Source organism: Lissotriton helveticus, chromosome 3_1 (assembly GCF_964261635.1).
Source record: "Lissotriton helveticus chromosome 3_1, aLisHel1.1, whole genome shotgun sequence".
NCBI lineage: Eukaryota > Metazoa > Chordata > Amphibia > Caudata > Salamandridae > Lissotriton > Lissotriton helveticus.
The window spans coordinates 686,785,743-686,804,131 of NC_136061.1; the positions used below are offsets into that span (position 1 = coordinate 686,785,743).

At 48.2% G+C, this 18,389-nt stretch overlaps 1 protein-coding gene across 2 annotated transcripts in view; it reads right to left on the bottom strand.

Moving 5' to 3' along the window:
• The window catches only part of VPS13C (vacuolar protein sorting 13 homolog C), a 2,773,485-nt gene that overhangs the window by 53,128 nt on the left and 2,701,968 nt on the right, over positions 1-18,389 (bottom strand). For both annotated transcript variants that reach the window (XM_078680824.1, XM_078680823.1), the window contains exon 82: positions 11,549-11,638. In XM_078680824.1, the coding sequence (XP_078536950.1) occupies positions 11,549-11,638 (90 nt within the window). The remainder of the gene's footprint in view (positions 1-11,548; positions 11,639-18,389) is intronic.

The window sequence follows — 18,389 nt, forward strand, 5'->3', positions numbered from 1 at the left end:
CCTTGGTGCACAAGACGACCCACCAAAAGATGGTCCGCTTGTGCACTGCCCGTCCCTTCTTAGCACCCACGTAACCAACAAAGAGCAGGTCGTCCACCCGGAACTGGCTTCTCCAATCTAGATAGAAGTAGACCGCACGTTTTGGGTCCAGACGGGTGAGCCTCGCTTCCTTTTTCGAGGGATGCAGTGGAGGGAAGAAGGTGGGCAAGGTGATGGACTGCCCGATATGAAAGGCTGTGACCACCTTGGGCAGGAAAGAAGGACTAGTTCTCAGAAGAACCTTGTCTGGATGGACAGAGAGGAAAGGAGGTTTAGAAGATAGAGCCTGGAGTTCACTCACCCTCCCGGCGAAGTTGATGGCAACCAGGAATGCAGTTTTAAGAGTCAGAAGAGGAAGAGGACAGTTATGAAGTGGCTCAAAGGGAGCGCACATCAGATACGTCAAAACAAGATTCAAGTCCCACTGAGGCATCACAAAGGGAACAGGAGGAAACATGTGTGTGATGCCTTTCAGGAATCTATTTACAACAGGGGACTTGAAAAGAGAAGGCTGATCAGGAAGCCTTAAGAAGGCTGAGAAGGCCGAGAGGTAGCCCTTGATAGTGCCCAGAGCAGAGCCCTGCTGGGCAAGAGAAAGGAGGAAGAGGAGAACCTCTGAAAGGGGGGCAGAGAGTGGATCCACAGCCTTTGCTGTGCACCATGCCACAAATTTGTTTCACCTGTAGGCGTATACCGTTTTTGTGGAGGGACGCCTGGCTGCCAGAATCACATCATAGACTTCAGGAGGCAAGTAAAATGGCCTCAACTGTCGCCGCTCAATCTCCACGCATGTAGGTGGAGACTGGACAGGTTCGGGTGGAGGACCGTCCTCTCCTGCTGCGACAGAAGATAATCCTGAAGAGGCAGACAAATCGGGGGATCGACTGACATGCTGAGTAGCTCGGGATACCAGTATCTTCGTGCCCAGTCCGGAGCCACAAGGATGACTTAGGCCCGGTCTCGCCTGATCTTCTTCAGCACTCTGGGCAGAAGTGGTATAGGTCGAAAGGCATACAACAGACTGCAGCTCCACTTGTGACGAAAAGCGTCGCCAAGCGAGTGCCGCCTTGGAAACTCCAACATGCAGAACTGAAGACATTGCGCATTCTCTTTGGTGGCGAATAGATCTAACCAAGGCTCTCCCCACTGCTGAAAGAGACCTTGCTCCACGTACGAGTTCAGACACCATTCGTGATCCATCATGTACCGGTGGCTGAGTTTGTCCGCTCTGGCGTTCAGGGAACCTGCCAGGTGTTGAACCACCAGGTGCAGAGCCTCCTGACAAAGGGTCCACGACCCCACCCGACTTGTTTGTTGCAGTACCATGTGGCGGTGGTGTTGTCTGAGAACACCTGCACTACACTTCCCCGGACAGAGGGAAGGAATGCCTTCAGTGCAAGTCGGATCGCCCCCAGCTCCAGAAGGTTGATATGGAGCCGGGACTCCGCCGGAGACCAGACGCCTCTGATCTCCGCCTCTCCCATATGTCCCCCCTCCCAGGAGGGACGCATCCGTCACTACCAAGTGCTCCAGTTGGGGTAGGGAGAGGGATCTGCCGCTGACCCAATCGTGGTTCGTGAGCCACCACTGCAACTGACTTGCAGTGCCCTCCGAGTGCAGGACGTGGTCGGACAGGTTGCCCTGATGCTGTGCCCATTGAAACTTCAGGGCCCACTGCAGAGCCCGCATCCGCCACCTGGCGTGATGCACCAGAAGGATGCAGGAGGCCATCAGCCCCAGGAGCCGCAGCGCCAACCTGACCGAAACTCGGGATAAAGGAATCAAAGCCTGAATATCCCGAACCCGCTGTTCGGGGAGATAAACCAGAAACTGCGCTGAGTCTAGAACCGCTCCGATGAAAAAGGAGCTTCTGAGAGGGGCACAGGTGTGACTTTGGCACGTTGATTGAGAACCCCAGCGAGTGCAGGAGGTCTGTCGTAGTCTGGAGGTGGGAGACGACTGTTTGGGGCGAGCCCGCCTTCAACAACCAATCATCGAGCTAGGGGAAGACTGAAACCCCTGATCTGCGCAGATGAGATGCGACCACCGTCATCACTTTCGTGAACACCTGAGGGGCACTGGTAAGGCCGAAGGGGAGCACGGTAAACTGAAAGTGCTCGTGGCCTACTGTGAACTGCAGGTAGCGCCGGTGGGCCGGCAGGACAGGGATGTAAAAATATGCATCCTGCAAATCCAACGCCACCATCCAGTCTCCCGGGTCCAGGGCAGTTAGGACCTGAGCCAAAGTAAGCATCTTGAACTTCTCCTTCCGAGGAAGCCGTTGACGCTCCGTAGGTCCAAGATAGGGCGTAGGCCTCCTTTGCCCTTCTTGGGTACCAGAAAGTAGTGGGAATAGCAACCACGTCCTACTTCTGGCCCAGGATTGCGCTCGATGGCCCCCTTGGCCAAAAGGGCCGTAACTTCCTCCTGCAGAAGTTGCAAGTGATCCCGACATGCGGTGGTACTGCGGTGGCATGGCTGGAGGGGTCGCCTCGAAGGGGAGGGAGTAGCCCCTTCGGACGATTTGCAGCACCCACCTGTCCGACGTGATGGTACGCCAGTGGAGGAGGTGATGGCGAACCCTGCCCCCCACCTATGGCTGGCTGGACGTGTGGGGGCGCCCCTTCCTTGGCCACGAATGGGGCAAAAAGCGGAAGTTTGCTGGCGCTGGCCTAGGCCCAAGGACTTGGCCCTAGCCCTGGAGTCCTTAAAAAGCTCTAGCGCACTGTCCGCTTTGTCGCCAAAAAGGCGACGGCCATCGAAGGGCATGGCCTGGACATCCCCCAAGAAGTTGGAAGACCTCAGCCAGGCGTGCCGACGAATCGCCACCGTCGTGGAAATCGCTCTGCCCAGTGAGTCTGTGGTGTCAAGTCCACATCTAATGGAGTACCGTGCTGCATCCCGCCACTCTGCCAGGGCTTGGGCGAGCCGTGTCTTGGCCTCCTCCGGACACTGTGGCAGCACGTACGCAACCGTATCCCACAGAGAGTGGGTGTAACGGCCCAAAAGGCAGGCGCTGTTGACAGACCGCAGTCCCAAACTCAGAGAGAACAGTTTCTTTCCAAACTGATCATACCTTTTGGAGTCCCGATCCGGAGGAGCAGTCGGGAATGCGGTCTGGGACGTAGAGGCCAGGATCACCAGGCTCTCGGGGGTGGGGTGAACGGACAGAAAGCAGGGGTCGCCCGGAGCCAGGCGGTGGCGTTGGGCCACGTTCCGATCCACAGGGAGGCTTGGACCAGGTGCCCATCAGAACGTCAGTGAGGGCCTCGTTAAACGGCAGTAGAGGCTCCGAGGAGCTTGCCTGTGGTTTGAGCACCTCAGTGAGGAGGTAAGTCCTCACGGCCGCAACAGGCTGCCCTGTTCAACACCACGCTATAAGTAGCCCCCTCCTCCGAAGCCACAGAGGGAGGAGAGATGAATCCGGTGTTGGGCGAAGTGTCCAGACCACTGGCCTCCCCCAGCTCTTCTGCCCAGTCCTGGCTCAACTGGCACGGCTGTGCCAGAGGGTCCTCAGACCCCTCCCAGTCCTCCTCGTCATCCATCTCCTGGTAAACATGCAAAACTGATGGAGCCGGGTCGTAGGTGAATTGCTCACACATCCATGCCGGAGACATCACCGAACGGCCGACGCTCCGGCGTCGCACCCGGACCGGGGCTGAAACCGGGGTCGGTGTTGTCCGAAGATGGCACCGGGAGCGACACCCTCGGGGTCGGCGCCAGCGGAGGAGTCGTGAGGTCGACTGGCATTAACCCGGATCCAGACCTGGATCCTGTGGGGCCCTGCGGCTTCAGGACCGGAGTCGACGACGGTGCCGGGGCCGAAGCACCCAAGGGCGCCGGAGCCGCCGGCCCGCTAGGGCTCCCTGTCGGACCCACGGGGCCCCAAGGTGCCTCGGCAGGTTCAGACGGATGGAAGTGCGACATCATGGCCGTGAGGAAAATGCTGATCTCCTCCGGCGTCGCGTGCAGCCCAGGGACCGGCGGGTATAGAGCTGGATGAGCGGAGCCACGCGGGTGGGGTCGCCCGAACCACTGGCCGCGTCACGCTAGAATCGGGGGGAGTCGGAAGAGCGGTGACGCTTCTTCGACTTCTTTTTTGAATGCCTCGCCTTACCGGAGGACTTGGAGCCCGATGAGTGGTGGTGACTTGACAAGCGGCAATGACTGCGGCTCCGCGACCGGTCCCTCGACTTTCTCTCCGACCGGGACCTCGAGCGGCGCGGAGCCGACTGCCGGATCTCAAGCAGCTTACAGGACTGCTCCCGTCTAGCCTTTGAGGTCAAGACCCGGCAGTCGGGGCACGACTTGTTATCATGGTCGGCCCGAGGCAGTAAAGGCACCGACGGTGGGGGCCGGTCACCGACATCAGGCGGTGACAGGCCTCGTAAGATTTAAACCCAGGCATTCCTATCGGCACCGCAAGTCGATAATCGACTCAAAAAGTGATCAAAAGAGGTCAAAAAAAGTTAGTAAAAAAATTAATAGAATACTGCTCTTCCCGGATCTGCGCTTGCTGGCGTGTAAAAAAGAAGAACTGACGTCAGCGCGGCACTAAGTACTCCGACGATGACATCCCAGCGATCACGACGCCGACTAAGGACGCGGAGCCGCAGACGAAGCCTACCGACGCGCAGGGTTACTGCTGACGAAAACTTTCCGGATCCAGACTGACGCCTGGGGATATTCTAAGATAAGGAATCTAACACTAACTGTTTCTTTCAGATGCCCCCCTTTAGCTCACATGTAAGTCCCTAGTAAAATATACCCCTAGTACCAAGGGCCATGTGGTTAAAGAGGATCCCTAAGGACTGCAGCATGAATTGCACCACCCTAAGGGACCCCTCACAAAGCACATGCACACTGCCTCTGTAGCCTGGTTGTCTTGATGCAGACAGAACTTAAAAGTCAACACAGCACACATTCCTGTGTGCCATGACCACAGACACCACATGGGATGTAGGTAAGACACTCCTCTAGCAAGCCTAAGCCTTTAGCAAAGTGCACTATATCTGATGTGAGGGCATATCTTCTTGAGCAGATATGCCCCTGCAATATTGTTGAACATTCCTGGATATTGTAAGTGACCATGGTAGCCACCCCCAGACTATGAACTTCTGTTCCTGACGACCTAAAAAGAGCCGGACACCACCAAGTAGCACCAGCTAAGAAGGCTGAAAAGAACTACTGACTTGGCCCCATTCCTTCCGGCATGTCTGCATCCCTCAACGATCCTGCACCAAAAGACAACTCGTCCTACAGCTCAGTGGCTTTCAAAACCTTGGGGGGACTGCCTGCCTTTGACAAAGATCAATATAGCCAGAGAACAGCAAATCTGTTCACTAGCAACAACCTACATGCAAGGCCTCTGTGACCTGAAGAACCACAAAACCCTGTTCCCGGTTCGCCTTGTGCACCGGACGCCTCCGCCCCGAGTTCAAATGGGTTCCCCACCGCTCCAGAGCCTGAGTCCATCGTGGGATGACCCCTCCCGGACTTCTCGACATCGCATGCAGCCTCTGCACAGAGACCCAAGCACCTGCCAGCCCTGGGTCTTGGTGAAGCGGACCAAAGGTGTCCCTAAGTCCCAAAGCATCACAACTTACCTCTCCAGCTGTTGGTTTCCTTCTATCGACCACCTGGCTTGAGCCTGAAGCCCTTTTCCGATTTTGTCTTTCTCCATTACTTTACATTGGGCAACCAGTACTGGTTGGTACCCTGCACCTGGCCATCCCTGTTCCACTGGTGGTGTAGTGTTTGTGCTGCTTTGGATAATGCCCAATGCTTGCTTCAACCCCTGGAGTCTGGCTGCCCAAGCTTCTTCTACTTATCTGGAAGCAGCCTCTGCCCGATACTTCATTGAGTTGTATTTGGCATGACCCTGTATTTGCACCCTGCAACCGGCCGCCCTGTATCGTTGGTGCTGTAAAGTTGGTGCTGAACTGAACCTTGCTCAATACGGACCTTAACTCCAGAAAACTGGTGTTGTAAGTCGATGTTACCTATCTGTGTGCTGAATATTTTCTACCTCCCATAGGTTAACATTACAAAGTCTGAAATTGCACTGTGTCCACTTTTGACCAACTTTAGCCTCTGTAAAGCTTCTGGCGAAACATTCGACTCTCTGCACACAACACAACTTTTTGGTATAGTATATAGAGAGCCATGTTCTTAAAAGTGGCCTGGCTTGCATAAAGCAAACTCTACCACTCCTCTTACTGAATAAAAAGGAAGGAACCACCTCAATGAATATGCAAGCATGAACAATGTTTTGTTAAACCTTTAAGACATAATTATTAAAAACATTCCATTATAAATTCTCAAGATAGGTTTAATTAACGTAATATAAGTTTGAATGATTTATTGCATCAATGTGTATTGCATAAAAACAATAGGGCAGAGTCTTTCGGTAGAAGGTGGTTAAGGAGGTTACACATACAGTGCCTACAGTTAACTGACCCTTCTGGCCAATTGTATGGACAATAGGAAAGCTGTCTTATGAGTAGCAACCACAGTGGGCAGTTGTACAGAGGCTAAAAAGGCACGTCCATCAAAAAAGTCAGAACTAAGTCAACGGCGTTTCGATCCCCGTGGGTCGGGATCGTCTTCAGGACCTGGTTGTTGGATGGCGGTGGTGCTTGTCTGCACAATGGCAGGCTGCTCGGTGGTCACAGGTGGTGGCCGGAATGGCAGCGAGTACCGTTTGCAGGCGAGCCGATGGCCGCGGTGTTCGTGGGTCCAAAGGCGGGGGCAACTGATAGAGGATCTGGAATTGAGGCTCGGAAAGGCGAGGGCAGATTTAGAATAGACAGCGCCTGAGTAAATCTAGGCGGCTGGATGCAAGGGTAACTCGGGGTGGTCGGGAAGCTCGCACTGAGTTGGAGCAGTTCCGTGAACCAAGGTGGAGGGTGTATCTATAAACAGGGGAACCCGAATAACCCAAAGGCATCTGGGAATAAAGCAACTATAACAAAAACAATGCCTATGGTAAACGTTTTTGAACAGTATAACTTAATTATAGAAAAGACACCACTAATTGTCCTTTCCTAACCTGGAATTATGGTCATACGAAATTAAATCTCAATTGAATCAAAAGAACTTGTTTTCCTATATAACTTAAGGTTACACCAATCACTCATAGTAGAAATATTAAAGCTATTTATTATTCGTTAGAGCTTATTTCTTTCTTTTTAGTAACACATATTTTTACAAAACCATATATACAAAACACAAATATACACAATTTATACAATACACACAAAAAACTTTTCAAAATTAACCAATTTGCTGGTCTAAACGGCCCACACCTATTTCAAAAGAAGGACGTTGACTATAATTATGTCAAAGCATTCCCTATATCCGGTCATCAACAAAAAGCAAATAAGAGCTTCAAAGGGTCAATTCATTTCTCCCTCTAACAAATATCAGGCTCCTTATTCATGTAATGACATATATTGTATCTCAATTTTCTTATGTTCATGCCTTATTATATGTAGTCGACACGTTTCAGCCTTTTTCTTAGTTCAGGCCACTTCAGGACTTTAGGGCAATTCAACCAATTCATTCCTTAAGTCAACATCTCTTGTAAGGCAATCCACCCATTGAGGTCTTTTAGTAGCTCTCAAAACGTTTGTTGGGGATAAAAATTAATTTTCGACCCATCAAGTATCCACCTCCCGCTTCTAAGGGGTCAATGCTCCCGTTTCAAATAGGGCAGCTACAGCGTTACCTAAATAAATCACTCTTTTCGTGTAGAAGGGACTAAATCTCCGACTGCTTCTGAAACCGCGGAACGTGGAGGGTGTGCATGTTTGGGTGCAGGGCCCTCCCCTGTTGCTGTGACAGAAGAGCCTCCCAAAGAGGCAGCCTGACTGGAGGACCGATGCTCATGCTCAACTACAAGGGATACCAGACTCTCCATACCCAATCCGGAGTCACAAGAAGAATCTGAGCCTGGTTGTTCCTGATCTTCCTGAGAACGCAGTGCAAGAGTGGTATCAATGGGAAGGCGTACTGGAGGCCGGAACTCCACTTGAGACAAAAAGTGCAAGCACAAAACTGCTGACATTGCTCATTCTCAGCAGTGACAAACAGTTCTGACAAAGGTTCTCCCCATTCTTGAAAGAGACCTTGCACCACCTCTGGATGGAGACACCATTCATTATCCACTAGGCACCAATAGCTGAGTTTGTCTGCCCTAGTGTTCAGAGAGCTTGTCAGTTATTGAATCACCAGGGAAATGTCCTGACATTGCAGCCATGTCCAGAGACACAGGGCCTCTTGACAGAGGGTTCATGAGCCCAACCAGCCCTGTTTGTTGAAGTATCAAATGGCGGTGTTGTTGTCCAGGGGAAAAACAACTGCACCAGACTTCCCCTGATCAAGGAAAGAAAGGCCTTCAATGAAAATCAGATCCCTCGAAGCTCCAACAGGTTAATGTGGTGCATCGAACTCTGATAGAGACCAGAGTCCTCTGATCTCCACCTCTCCCAGATGGCCACCCTAACCCAGGAGTGATGCATCTGTCAGTAGAGTAAACTGTACCTGGGAAAGGGAGATGCATCTGTCTCTGACCCAATCTCAGTTCGTCAGCCACTGCTGCAGGTTTTATGCAGTTCCCTCTGAGATCTGGACCATGTCGGAGAGATTTAGCTGAAGCTGTTTTCATTGGGACTTCAGGCTCCACTGCAGAGTCTGCATACGCCAACGGCATGTGTAAATAGCAAGATGCAAGAGGCTATGAGGCCAAACAGCCTCAGTCAATCACACAGAAATTTAGGGTAGAGGCTGAAAATCAGTATTATAGCCTGTATATCCTGGAGTTGCCATTCAAGGGGGTTGGCCCTAAACTGCACTATGTCCAGAATGGCTCAGATGAAAGGGGTCATCCGAAAAGGAGTCAGGTGTGACACTGGCACATTTATAGTGAACCCCAGTGATTACAGGAGGCCAGCCGTAGTCTAACGGTGAAAGAGACTGCCTGGGGCAAGCCCACCTTCACCAGGCAATTGTCAAGGTAGGGAAGACTGGAACCCCTGACCTCTGCAGAGGTGCTGGATCCACCGCCATCACTTTCATGAACACCAGCAGGGCGCTGGTGAGGCAGAAAGAGAGCACAGCAGTCTGGATGTGCCCTTGGCCTACCATGAACCTCAGGTACGCCTAGGGGCAGGCACGATAAGAAGGTGGTAGTACACGTCATGCAAGTCCAATGTTGCCATCCAGTCTCTAGGGTCCAGAGAAGACAGGACTTGAGATAATGTGAGCATTTTGAACTTCTCCTTTTTCAGGAAAAATTAGAGAAAGTCCAGGTCTAGAGAAGGATGAAGTCCTCCGTCCCTCTTCGACACCAGAAAGTAGTGGAAATAGCAACCATGACCTACTTGTGATGCTGAGACCATCTTGATGGCTCCCTTGGCCAAGAGAGCCAACACTTCCTGACAGAGCAAAAAGAAATGGTCCACCGTCAGTCGGTCGTGAGTGAGTGGCATAGATGGAGGGGATGGATCAGCCCCTTTGAACCTTTTTGTGGGATGTTACTGACTGCCAGTGGAGCAGGCGATGGTGTATCATGCCCCACACGGGGTCCTGGCCTACTCTGACTCCCTTGCCCCCACTAGGTGCCCATGCTGGGATGATGGTGGACTCGGCTAACCTCTGGCTAGTGACCTCACTTGGTCTCTGGGAACTACGTCATTGGTTGCGAAAAGGCTAGGAAGCCTGTTGGCTTTGGTAGCTAGGTGAGAACGAATGTGGCTGTGAGCCCCTTCTGCAACCACAAAAAGGGTGGAAGGCAGACTGGGGTTAGGACCAACCATGGATAGGCCCAAGGACCTGGCTGTAACTCTGCTATCCTTAAAGCGCTGGAGGGGTGAGCCCCGCCTTCTCACCAAAATGGCGAGAGCCATCAAAGGGCATGTCCATGAGTGAAGCTAGGACATCCCTCAAAAAGCCACTGGTTCTCAATCAGGTGTGGCGCCTAAGGGGCACTGATGACGAAATCACTCTGTCCCGCGAGTTAGTTATGTCCAGGTCACATCTAATGGTGAACTTTGCGGAGTCTCTGCTGTCTGCCATTGCCTGCAATAGTATGGCTCGGGCCTACTCTAATATCATGGGAAGCCCTTGTGCAACCAAGTCCCAGATCATGTGGGTATTATGGCACAAGAGGCATGTGATGTTCACTGAACGCTGTGCTAGGCTGGCCTAAGAGAACAACCTCTTACCAAAGGTATCCAGGCTCTTGGATTCCCTATCCGGTGGAGTGTTAGGAAACACACCAAGTTTGACTCTGGAAGTGGTGCATTGGACCACCAAACTGTCTGATGTGGGGTCCTGGGTGAAGAAATTGGGCCCCCAGGAGTATGACGATGGTGTCCTGGGCACACGAGCCGCTATGCAGGGTTTGGACCAGGGCCAGAGGAGGACATCGGTAAGGACTTCATTAAATGGGAGCAAGGCTATGGTGGAGGCAATTCCAGGTTTAAGCACCTCTGTCAAGCCATTCATCTTGGTAAGTCAGGGAGGCACAGAGTAGACCCTAGCACAGGCTCAACAGAGGAACAAGGGATGGAGTGCTCAAACACGTTGTCCAAATATTTGGATGGGTGCAAGTAAGTTGAAGACCTCTTCGACTTCTTAGACTTTCTCTTTCAGTGGGACTTACTTGAGGACTTGGACTTGACAATTTGGCGTGGCTATGCGGGCAGTCCCAAGACTTTCCATGTGACCCGGATGGTGAATGTTGCGGGATCGTCCAGCGTCAGACGGCAAGGAGCTTAAAGAAATGCTTCATCAGCACCTTTTGGTGCATCGCGCAGGGGTCCAACAGGTCTTAGAATCGTGGTCCCTCTCCAAGCATCATAGACAAATCATGTGTGAGTCTGTCATAGACATTTCTTAAGGGACATCCTTGTCACACCAGAAGAGGAAATTCTCAAAAACGTGTCAACAAAAAGTAAACGAAAAAAGTAGTCAAAAATGGACTAAGGGTAGCTCTTCAAGGATCATTGCTGACCGGCATGGAAAGAAAAGAACTGACGTCAGAGCACTGAGCTGGCGCCTATATAAGCACCACCCACATCACATTTGGTGTGGTTGCTGACGCAGAGGTGAATAATGCAACCTGCTGGTAAGCAGATGTACTGCTCGAAAATTTCTGAATCCACTCTGATGCCTGGGGAATATTCGCAGTTAAGGAATCTGCGGCCAGAAGTCTCTATCAGATATTTAACTTTATTCTAAATGTAATTTCAACTTTGACTTAGAGGCCTTCCGAAATACATTAGATGAGTTACCACAACACTTAATATGCTTACCAAAAACAAATGGTGGACTTAGTATTTAGTGAGCTTATAAAAGGCCTAGGTTTAAGCATATGTCCAGCTGCTCAGTAAAATATAAAATTGTAAATGTGTTAGTGAAAGCTCCTTCGCCTCTTTTGCCTTATTCATAACAAGGTCTTGAAAATTGTTCCCAGTAATGAATATATTTTTAACATATGGTTTACCTTTGCTGTACTCTCATCTGGGAGTTGGACATTCTTAAGGCACTCTTGAACAGGACTGTCTTTTTTATGGAATACCGAAAGCCCTTGATCCTATTGAAAATTGAAACCAAGATTAAACATCAGTGCAGTTTACACAAAAATACATATTTTCAAGTGTGGCACTTCATAACCGAAGAACGGTTTGCACAATTGCTTTCAGAAGTGAAGGTCACAATACAATGAGATGAAAAATAAATAAAAGTGCAGTGCAATACTGAGTAAAGGGAACGGCAATGCCTTCTAAACATAACTGATATTCAAATTCTGTTAAGTGTTGGGTGCAAAATGCTTCGACACGTCATTAAAATTAGACACCGACATACAAGTTGTGCGTATTTTATTCTAGTGTTATTTAAAATAATTAAAATAGTACCATATTAACGTGCAGAAATTTCTTTTTCTACACTTTGTACAGTGCATGGCTACCCAAGAAGGGTTTTCCAGCGATAAGGACATGTGCGCAATCATTACTCATTTCGACACCACTATTCGAGTATAACACACAATAAGCAATATAAATTGTACAATGGAACCTATTCCTATACAACTGCTGGTCTTTGATAACCTTGTGAATATGAATAGAATGGTTACACGTCGGATCAAAACGTGCAATGCTATAAAGAATTGGGTTTGCTCCTGTCAACCTCTGCCTGAAGTGTGGTAAGTGACCCAAAGCTGATGGTTAGCAGATCACATTCAATTACTAGTTGTGAAAAAACAGAGAATTTCCCTGAGAGGACTGTTGGAAAATACCATGCTACTGACTCCCAAAACAGTATAACTCGGACATTCTTTTCCGTTGGTGGCTATAACCCTCCAAGAAAAGATTGCGTACTGATTAAAACATTATTTTCCTGCATTCATTTTTGGAACTTCTACAGAAGGTTGCTTCTCTAACCACTTAATTTATACGTGAGACACTGCTGCTTCATATGCAGAACAACCTACTTTGTTCATATGGGGACAATTGGGGTCACTCAGATTCGTGGGTGAAGGGGAATATATGGATCTGGTCACAACAAAATGTGTACAAATCACATCGTTGAACCAAAAACTGTCCCAGTACAGAATGCATACCGCTGGCATTGGCTAAATGCTGCTGGCGTGACCCTAGTCAGTAGCCTGAATAAATGCTGGGCTAGGGAGTAAATCCACGGAAGCAGGCTAACTACAGTCTTTGCTTGCGTCGTTAAAGTCACAGAAATAAATGGGAGATTGACATGCTCATTGTCCCATAAGATTGAAGGCAGCAAGCTAAGGGAGCCACTGATCTCTTCCTTGAGAACTACAAAGATCCATGATTAGTTGTCTAGTGTCTCATGATAGGCCGTATTCAGTTACTGGTTTGTGACCATAAAAGCATCCAAGAACATTTTTGGCCACATGTTGCACCATGTTAGAAAGGGGAGGGAACTCTTCCTGGATGCCAATTAATAACAGTGGTTAACTAACATTCAGAAAACAAAGGTTTGTTGAAAACTGTGCGTCCGAAACAGAATCTTCATCTTTTAAATTATTTCCAGCATTCAGACAGTCTATAAAAATGTGTGGCATTTGGAAGAAGGTATTGTGGCATGTCAGGCAAGGAAAATAGTTAGGCTCGGATGTGCCGAGCCAATAATGTTCCAAGTAATGCCTCAACCAGATAAACTCAATTAAGGTATTCATATATGTTACATTCTTCTCTTACATTTGTCATGCCCTTCTTTGTCATTCTTATAATTCATGGAGCGTGCTTGTTATCTTGCTGTTCAGTGTTCTGGAATCACTTAACACCTTCGATGCTGATGACGGAACCGCTCGGCCATCAGCTGCGGTGGCGCTGTGCTGATGACGGAGCGGTTCCGTCATGGCCCGCTCGCCGCGCCTGCGCGGCGCAGATTCCGCGCCTGAGCGGCGCAGATTCCGCGCCTGCGCTGGGCGTTCCATTGAGCAGGCGGGGCCATGACGGAATCGCTCCGTCATGAGCACAGCTCAACCGTGGCTGGTGACGGAGCGGTTCCATCAGCAGCATGCGGCCGCAGCGTGGCCGCCCCGCCCCCTTAGCGCTGCGGCGGAATAGCCGCCGCAGCGAAGGAGTTAACGGCAGTTATCAGTGGAATCACTGAATGGCAGTTATCAGTTTGCTTTCTCCTTGGATAAATGCACTGTGCTGCTCTACAATAAAACTAAAGTTTTAACTACTTACCTGCATCACTTCATCTTTACAAGTGGCGACAACAGACTCAGAAGACACCCTGCTACATTTTCTTCGCAGCATAGGTGCAGTGCTGTCTTCTGGACCCTGCGTGATTTGTCTTCAGTTGGCAGTGCTTTCATCTGGTTACTGTACTCTTCAAGCGTCTCTTCCTGTGGCGTCTTCTGTGTCTCAGAGTTTGTGTACAGCTCCTGCTGGTTCTGGACATATTTGTGTGGATTTCCAGGTTTTCTACGGCTGACTGCCTTGCTTCCTGCAGAGCCCTCTGCCGATCTTTACTCGTCCAGATCCTCTCCTCTTCTGATGACGTATGCTCATATACTTCATAAATGTCATCTCTGACGTTTCCGGTTCCATTACTATTCTGTGCCCAATTCTCTGTTGAGAGCTGTACCTAACCGACATCTGGTGGCCATCTTTAATCACCTTGTTTATCCGACTCCAGCTTCTATGGTAACGGTATTGCTGCCAATGTTGCGAGTCTCTTGCTGTGTCTCCTTCATTTGGCACTTTCAGGCAAGCGCGCAGTGTTTATTTCTTCACGGCGAGTTACACCGGTGACACGCACACCTTGCTGCAAGTATTTCCATTTACAGGGTGTGTTACACCAGTGACATGCACAACTGTTTGCAAGTAATTTCTATTTTTCACAGTGTGCCTCGTTACACATTCACAGCTGTTTATCCATATAGCTTTGCTCCTCCAAAGCGCGTTGTGACAGCCACATGTTTACCTCATGGTTTACCTTTTGTTTGGTATACATAAAGGCCTTATAGACACCTTGCGATGATGATACGCGCACCTCAAGTACTATACCTTGCACAATTCTTTTATATACGAATTTGGTAATATTGTGTCCTTGTTTTGTTTTATGTGAATTCAGAGTTGCAACAATGGGTCAACTGTAACTTTCACCTACTATTTGGTTAACTTTTTGTCCTTTACTGTGACGATTTGCAGTTTGATCCTCCTAGTAAGTGTTTACAAAACAAAGGTGAGCTACCTATTCTATGGACTAGGTGGAAAGAAGAGTTCATTACGTACCTTAAAGCTATTGATGGAGAAAGGAAAAAATAAATGTTCTCCATTGTTTGGGTTCGGGAGGGCAAGTTGTATATAGGACTTTGCCTCCTGTCAGATCTGGTGGGGATTACAATGCCTATGATGAAGCCTTGTTGCGTATTGAGAATTGTTTTAAGCCAACCACTAGTGTTGCGCTTAATAGATTCAAATTTTCTACTAGAGCTCATGAAGAAGGGAAGAGCTTTAATGAGTTTCTTACAACTTTGCGTGCTTTGTCTATTAATTGTAAGTTTGGTATGATTACTGATGAAATGATAAGAGATAGTTCATGTCAAAAGCAAAAAAGTACAAGAGCAGTTATAGATAATAGGTGATCCTAATTTGGAAGCTGCCATTAGCACTGCAAAAGCTTTAGGGAAATCAGAAAAGTGGATGAAGTGTCTTAACAAGGATGTTAAAAACACCTGTGTCAGGAGTTGTAAATCACTCCAGGTCCTTCTAGAAATGTTTTTGGCAACACGATCAATAATTCCAAAAGTTTCCATTGCTGTAGGTGTGGTAACCCTGGTCACGTTGCCCTGCGATTGGCAAGGAATGTAGTAAGTGCGGACGTCTAGGACACTTTTCTAAAATATGCAAGGACACCAAAAATAGTTTTATTAGTAATTCCTCCAAAGGGAAAGTGTTGTGTGTATCTAGTGAGATTCCTGTTGAGGATGTTAGTCAGTGGAATCTTGGAATTGGTATAGTAGTTTCTATTCACAATGTTTCCACTGACTCTCTTACTTCCAACATTGGTCCTCCCAAGTGTGTGGTGCATATGTTGGGCAGAGAATTGGAGCTTATAGCAGATTCTGGCTCACCTTGGACCATTATTACTGAAGAGTATTGCATTCAATGCTTTGGTGACTTAATCAATTTGGATTCCCTCACGGAGTCCGATATTGTTGCGGAGAGTTTTGATGGGTCCCAAATTGACATTGTTGGGTTTGAGGAGCTTGATATTGAATTCAAAGAAGGGTCATACCGCATCAAGTTGTATGTGGCTGTTAAAGGCATAAATGTGTTGGGATGGCGAGATCAAGCCAAACTGGGTATCATTTTTAAGACCAGGAGTAAAGAACCTGTGTCTGTTGTTGCAGGGTCTTTTCTCAAGGTTGATTTTCCCAACCTTTATCCAAATTTTTTTTCAGAAAAACTGGGAAAGTTCGTTGGTTTCAGCCATAACATTAGAGTTAAAGATGGTTCTGTCAGTTAAACAAAAGCTTAGAGGGGTGTCCATTATTGTGAGGGTAGAGTTGAAGAATATGTTAGATGAGATGGTCAAAGTAGGCATCATTGAAGAGGTTGAGTCCTCAGAGTCGGTCTCCCCCATTGTTTTAGCCCGAAAGCCTGATAAAAGTTTGAGACTCTGTGTGAACTTAAGAGCACTTAATGCTAATTGATTGGCATCCTCTTCCTAACATCAATAAAAAGGTATGTATGTTGGAAGGAGCTCACTTTATCTCCACACTGGCTCTCCGATCGGCGTATCATCAAATTGAACTTACAGAAGATTCCAGAAAATTCACTGCCTTCATAACACCTTATGGTCTATTCCAGTTTAAATGGATGCCTTTTGGTTTAGCCTTTGTGGCATCAGTATTTCAGAGAGCAATGTACCATATCTTCAAAGACCTGAGTGTTTTTGTCAAATGTTTTCAAGATGACATTCTTATTTTTTCAAAAGACAATGAAGAGCATCTGAGCCATATCAAAATGGATTGCAATAGGCCAGAGAATTTTGGTTTGGCACTGAAGGCTGAGAAGTGCAATTTGGGAGATTGTGGAGGCTCCCACTTTAAAATCTTTTTGTCTGGACAAATTGTGTGTGATGCGAGCTTATACGGTTTGGGTGCTGTGTTGAGTCAAAGGTGTGGTAGAGATGAGTGGTGTGTAGCTTTTGCTTCCAGAACTCTCTCGGAAACTGAAAGAAGGTATGCTGTTATTAGGAGGGAACTTTTGGCATGCATTTGGGCTATAGAACATTTCAGGAATTCTGTCTGGGGTAGCAGGTTCTTACTTAGAACTGAACATAAACCTTTTGTTGAGATATTATCCCCTGGGGGAAGCTGAAACACTACTGTACGTATTGCCCGTCTTACTTCTAGATTTCAGGAATACAACTTTGAGGGATTTTTTTTATTGATTTTCAAAATGTGCACAATACAGCAAAAACAAAAAAGATACATCGTCATAAACAAAAAGAAACAGTGGTGTGTGGTTAGCCATTATCACAGTCTAATCATGTGACAGAACATTGGTCCAAAAGATCCCAAAGACAGTAGGCCCAGGGGTATATATCACAGTGTGCAGAGACGGCAGCTGCCATCTACTATACAGTTAAACATGACGTTACTCAATTTGACAGTAGTATACAATGGTCAACCATACTATCCTCAAATATTAGATACAGCACTAACTCCTCCAATCTCCAATGAATGCATACAACGAGGTGTATTTAAAGATAGATTATTCCAGCCCAACAGTAGCTCTGACGTCCATGTCAGCATCATGACTGGTAGACCTAACACGGGCCCAGTTGATAAAAGGTTCCCATATATCCCTGGGTCTGGAGGTAGGTGGCATTAGTTCCCAAAATATAGCAAGCCGAGTCTGCCCGTATTTAACCTCCCGAACCCAGTCTCTGACCGTGGGTTTTCTCTTCTTCCCCCAGCATAACGCTGTCTGTCGTTTGCCAAATAACAATAATAGCGCATGTAATTTGCGTTTTCTGACATGTGTGTCTCTGACATATCCCAACAGTCCGTGCAGTGGGGACGGGTTCAATGCTAGACCCAGGATTTGGTTTATGGATTCAAAAATGTGGGACCAGTACTCTCTGATGACCGGACAAGCCCATGCCATGTGGAGAAAAGATGCCCCGAATGCACCTCAGCGCCAGCAGCAGTCATCCTCTCTGAGTCCTATTTTAAATAAACTAATCGGCTTTCTGTAGTAACAATGTATACATTTAAAATGAATTCACCGTAGTTTATAATTTGGCGATAGTTCATTCATCTGGGCACAACAATATGACCATTGGTTATCAGTCAGAGGGAGAACCAGCTCAGTATGAATGAATGAATGAAAGTGGATTTTTAGAGCGCGAATTGCTGCCCTGAGGCGTCCAAGCGCTAGAGGAACCTGTTGGTAGGCTGAGTGAGGTTGCAGACCGGGGAAGAGGGATGTAGAGCTGAATTTGTTAAGGAGAGTTGAACAGGTGTGTTTTTAGTTGTTTGCGGAAGGAGACGAGGTCAGGGTTGGATCTCAAATGAGAAGGGAGGGAGTTCCAGATCTTAGGGGCGTTGAAAGAAAACATCCTTCCACCCGATGTTGTCCTTTTAATTCTAGGGACTGTTGCCATAAAAGCCTGGCTGGATCGCAGGTCTCTACCTGGACGATACTGGCTTACTAGGCTCCGAGTAATCTGAGGTCCTGAGTCCCAGAAGGCCTGGTGAGCAATACACATTGCCTTAAAAGTGACTCTCTTACGCACTGGGAGCCAGTGTAGGCTGATCAGTGCCGCTAGAACTGGCATTC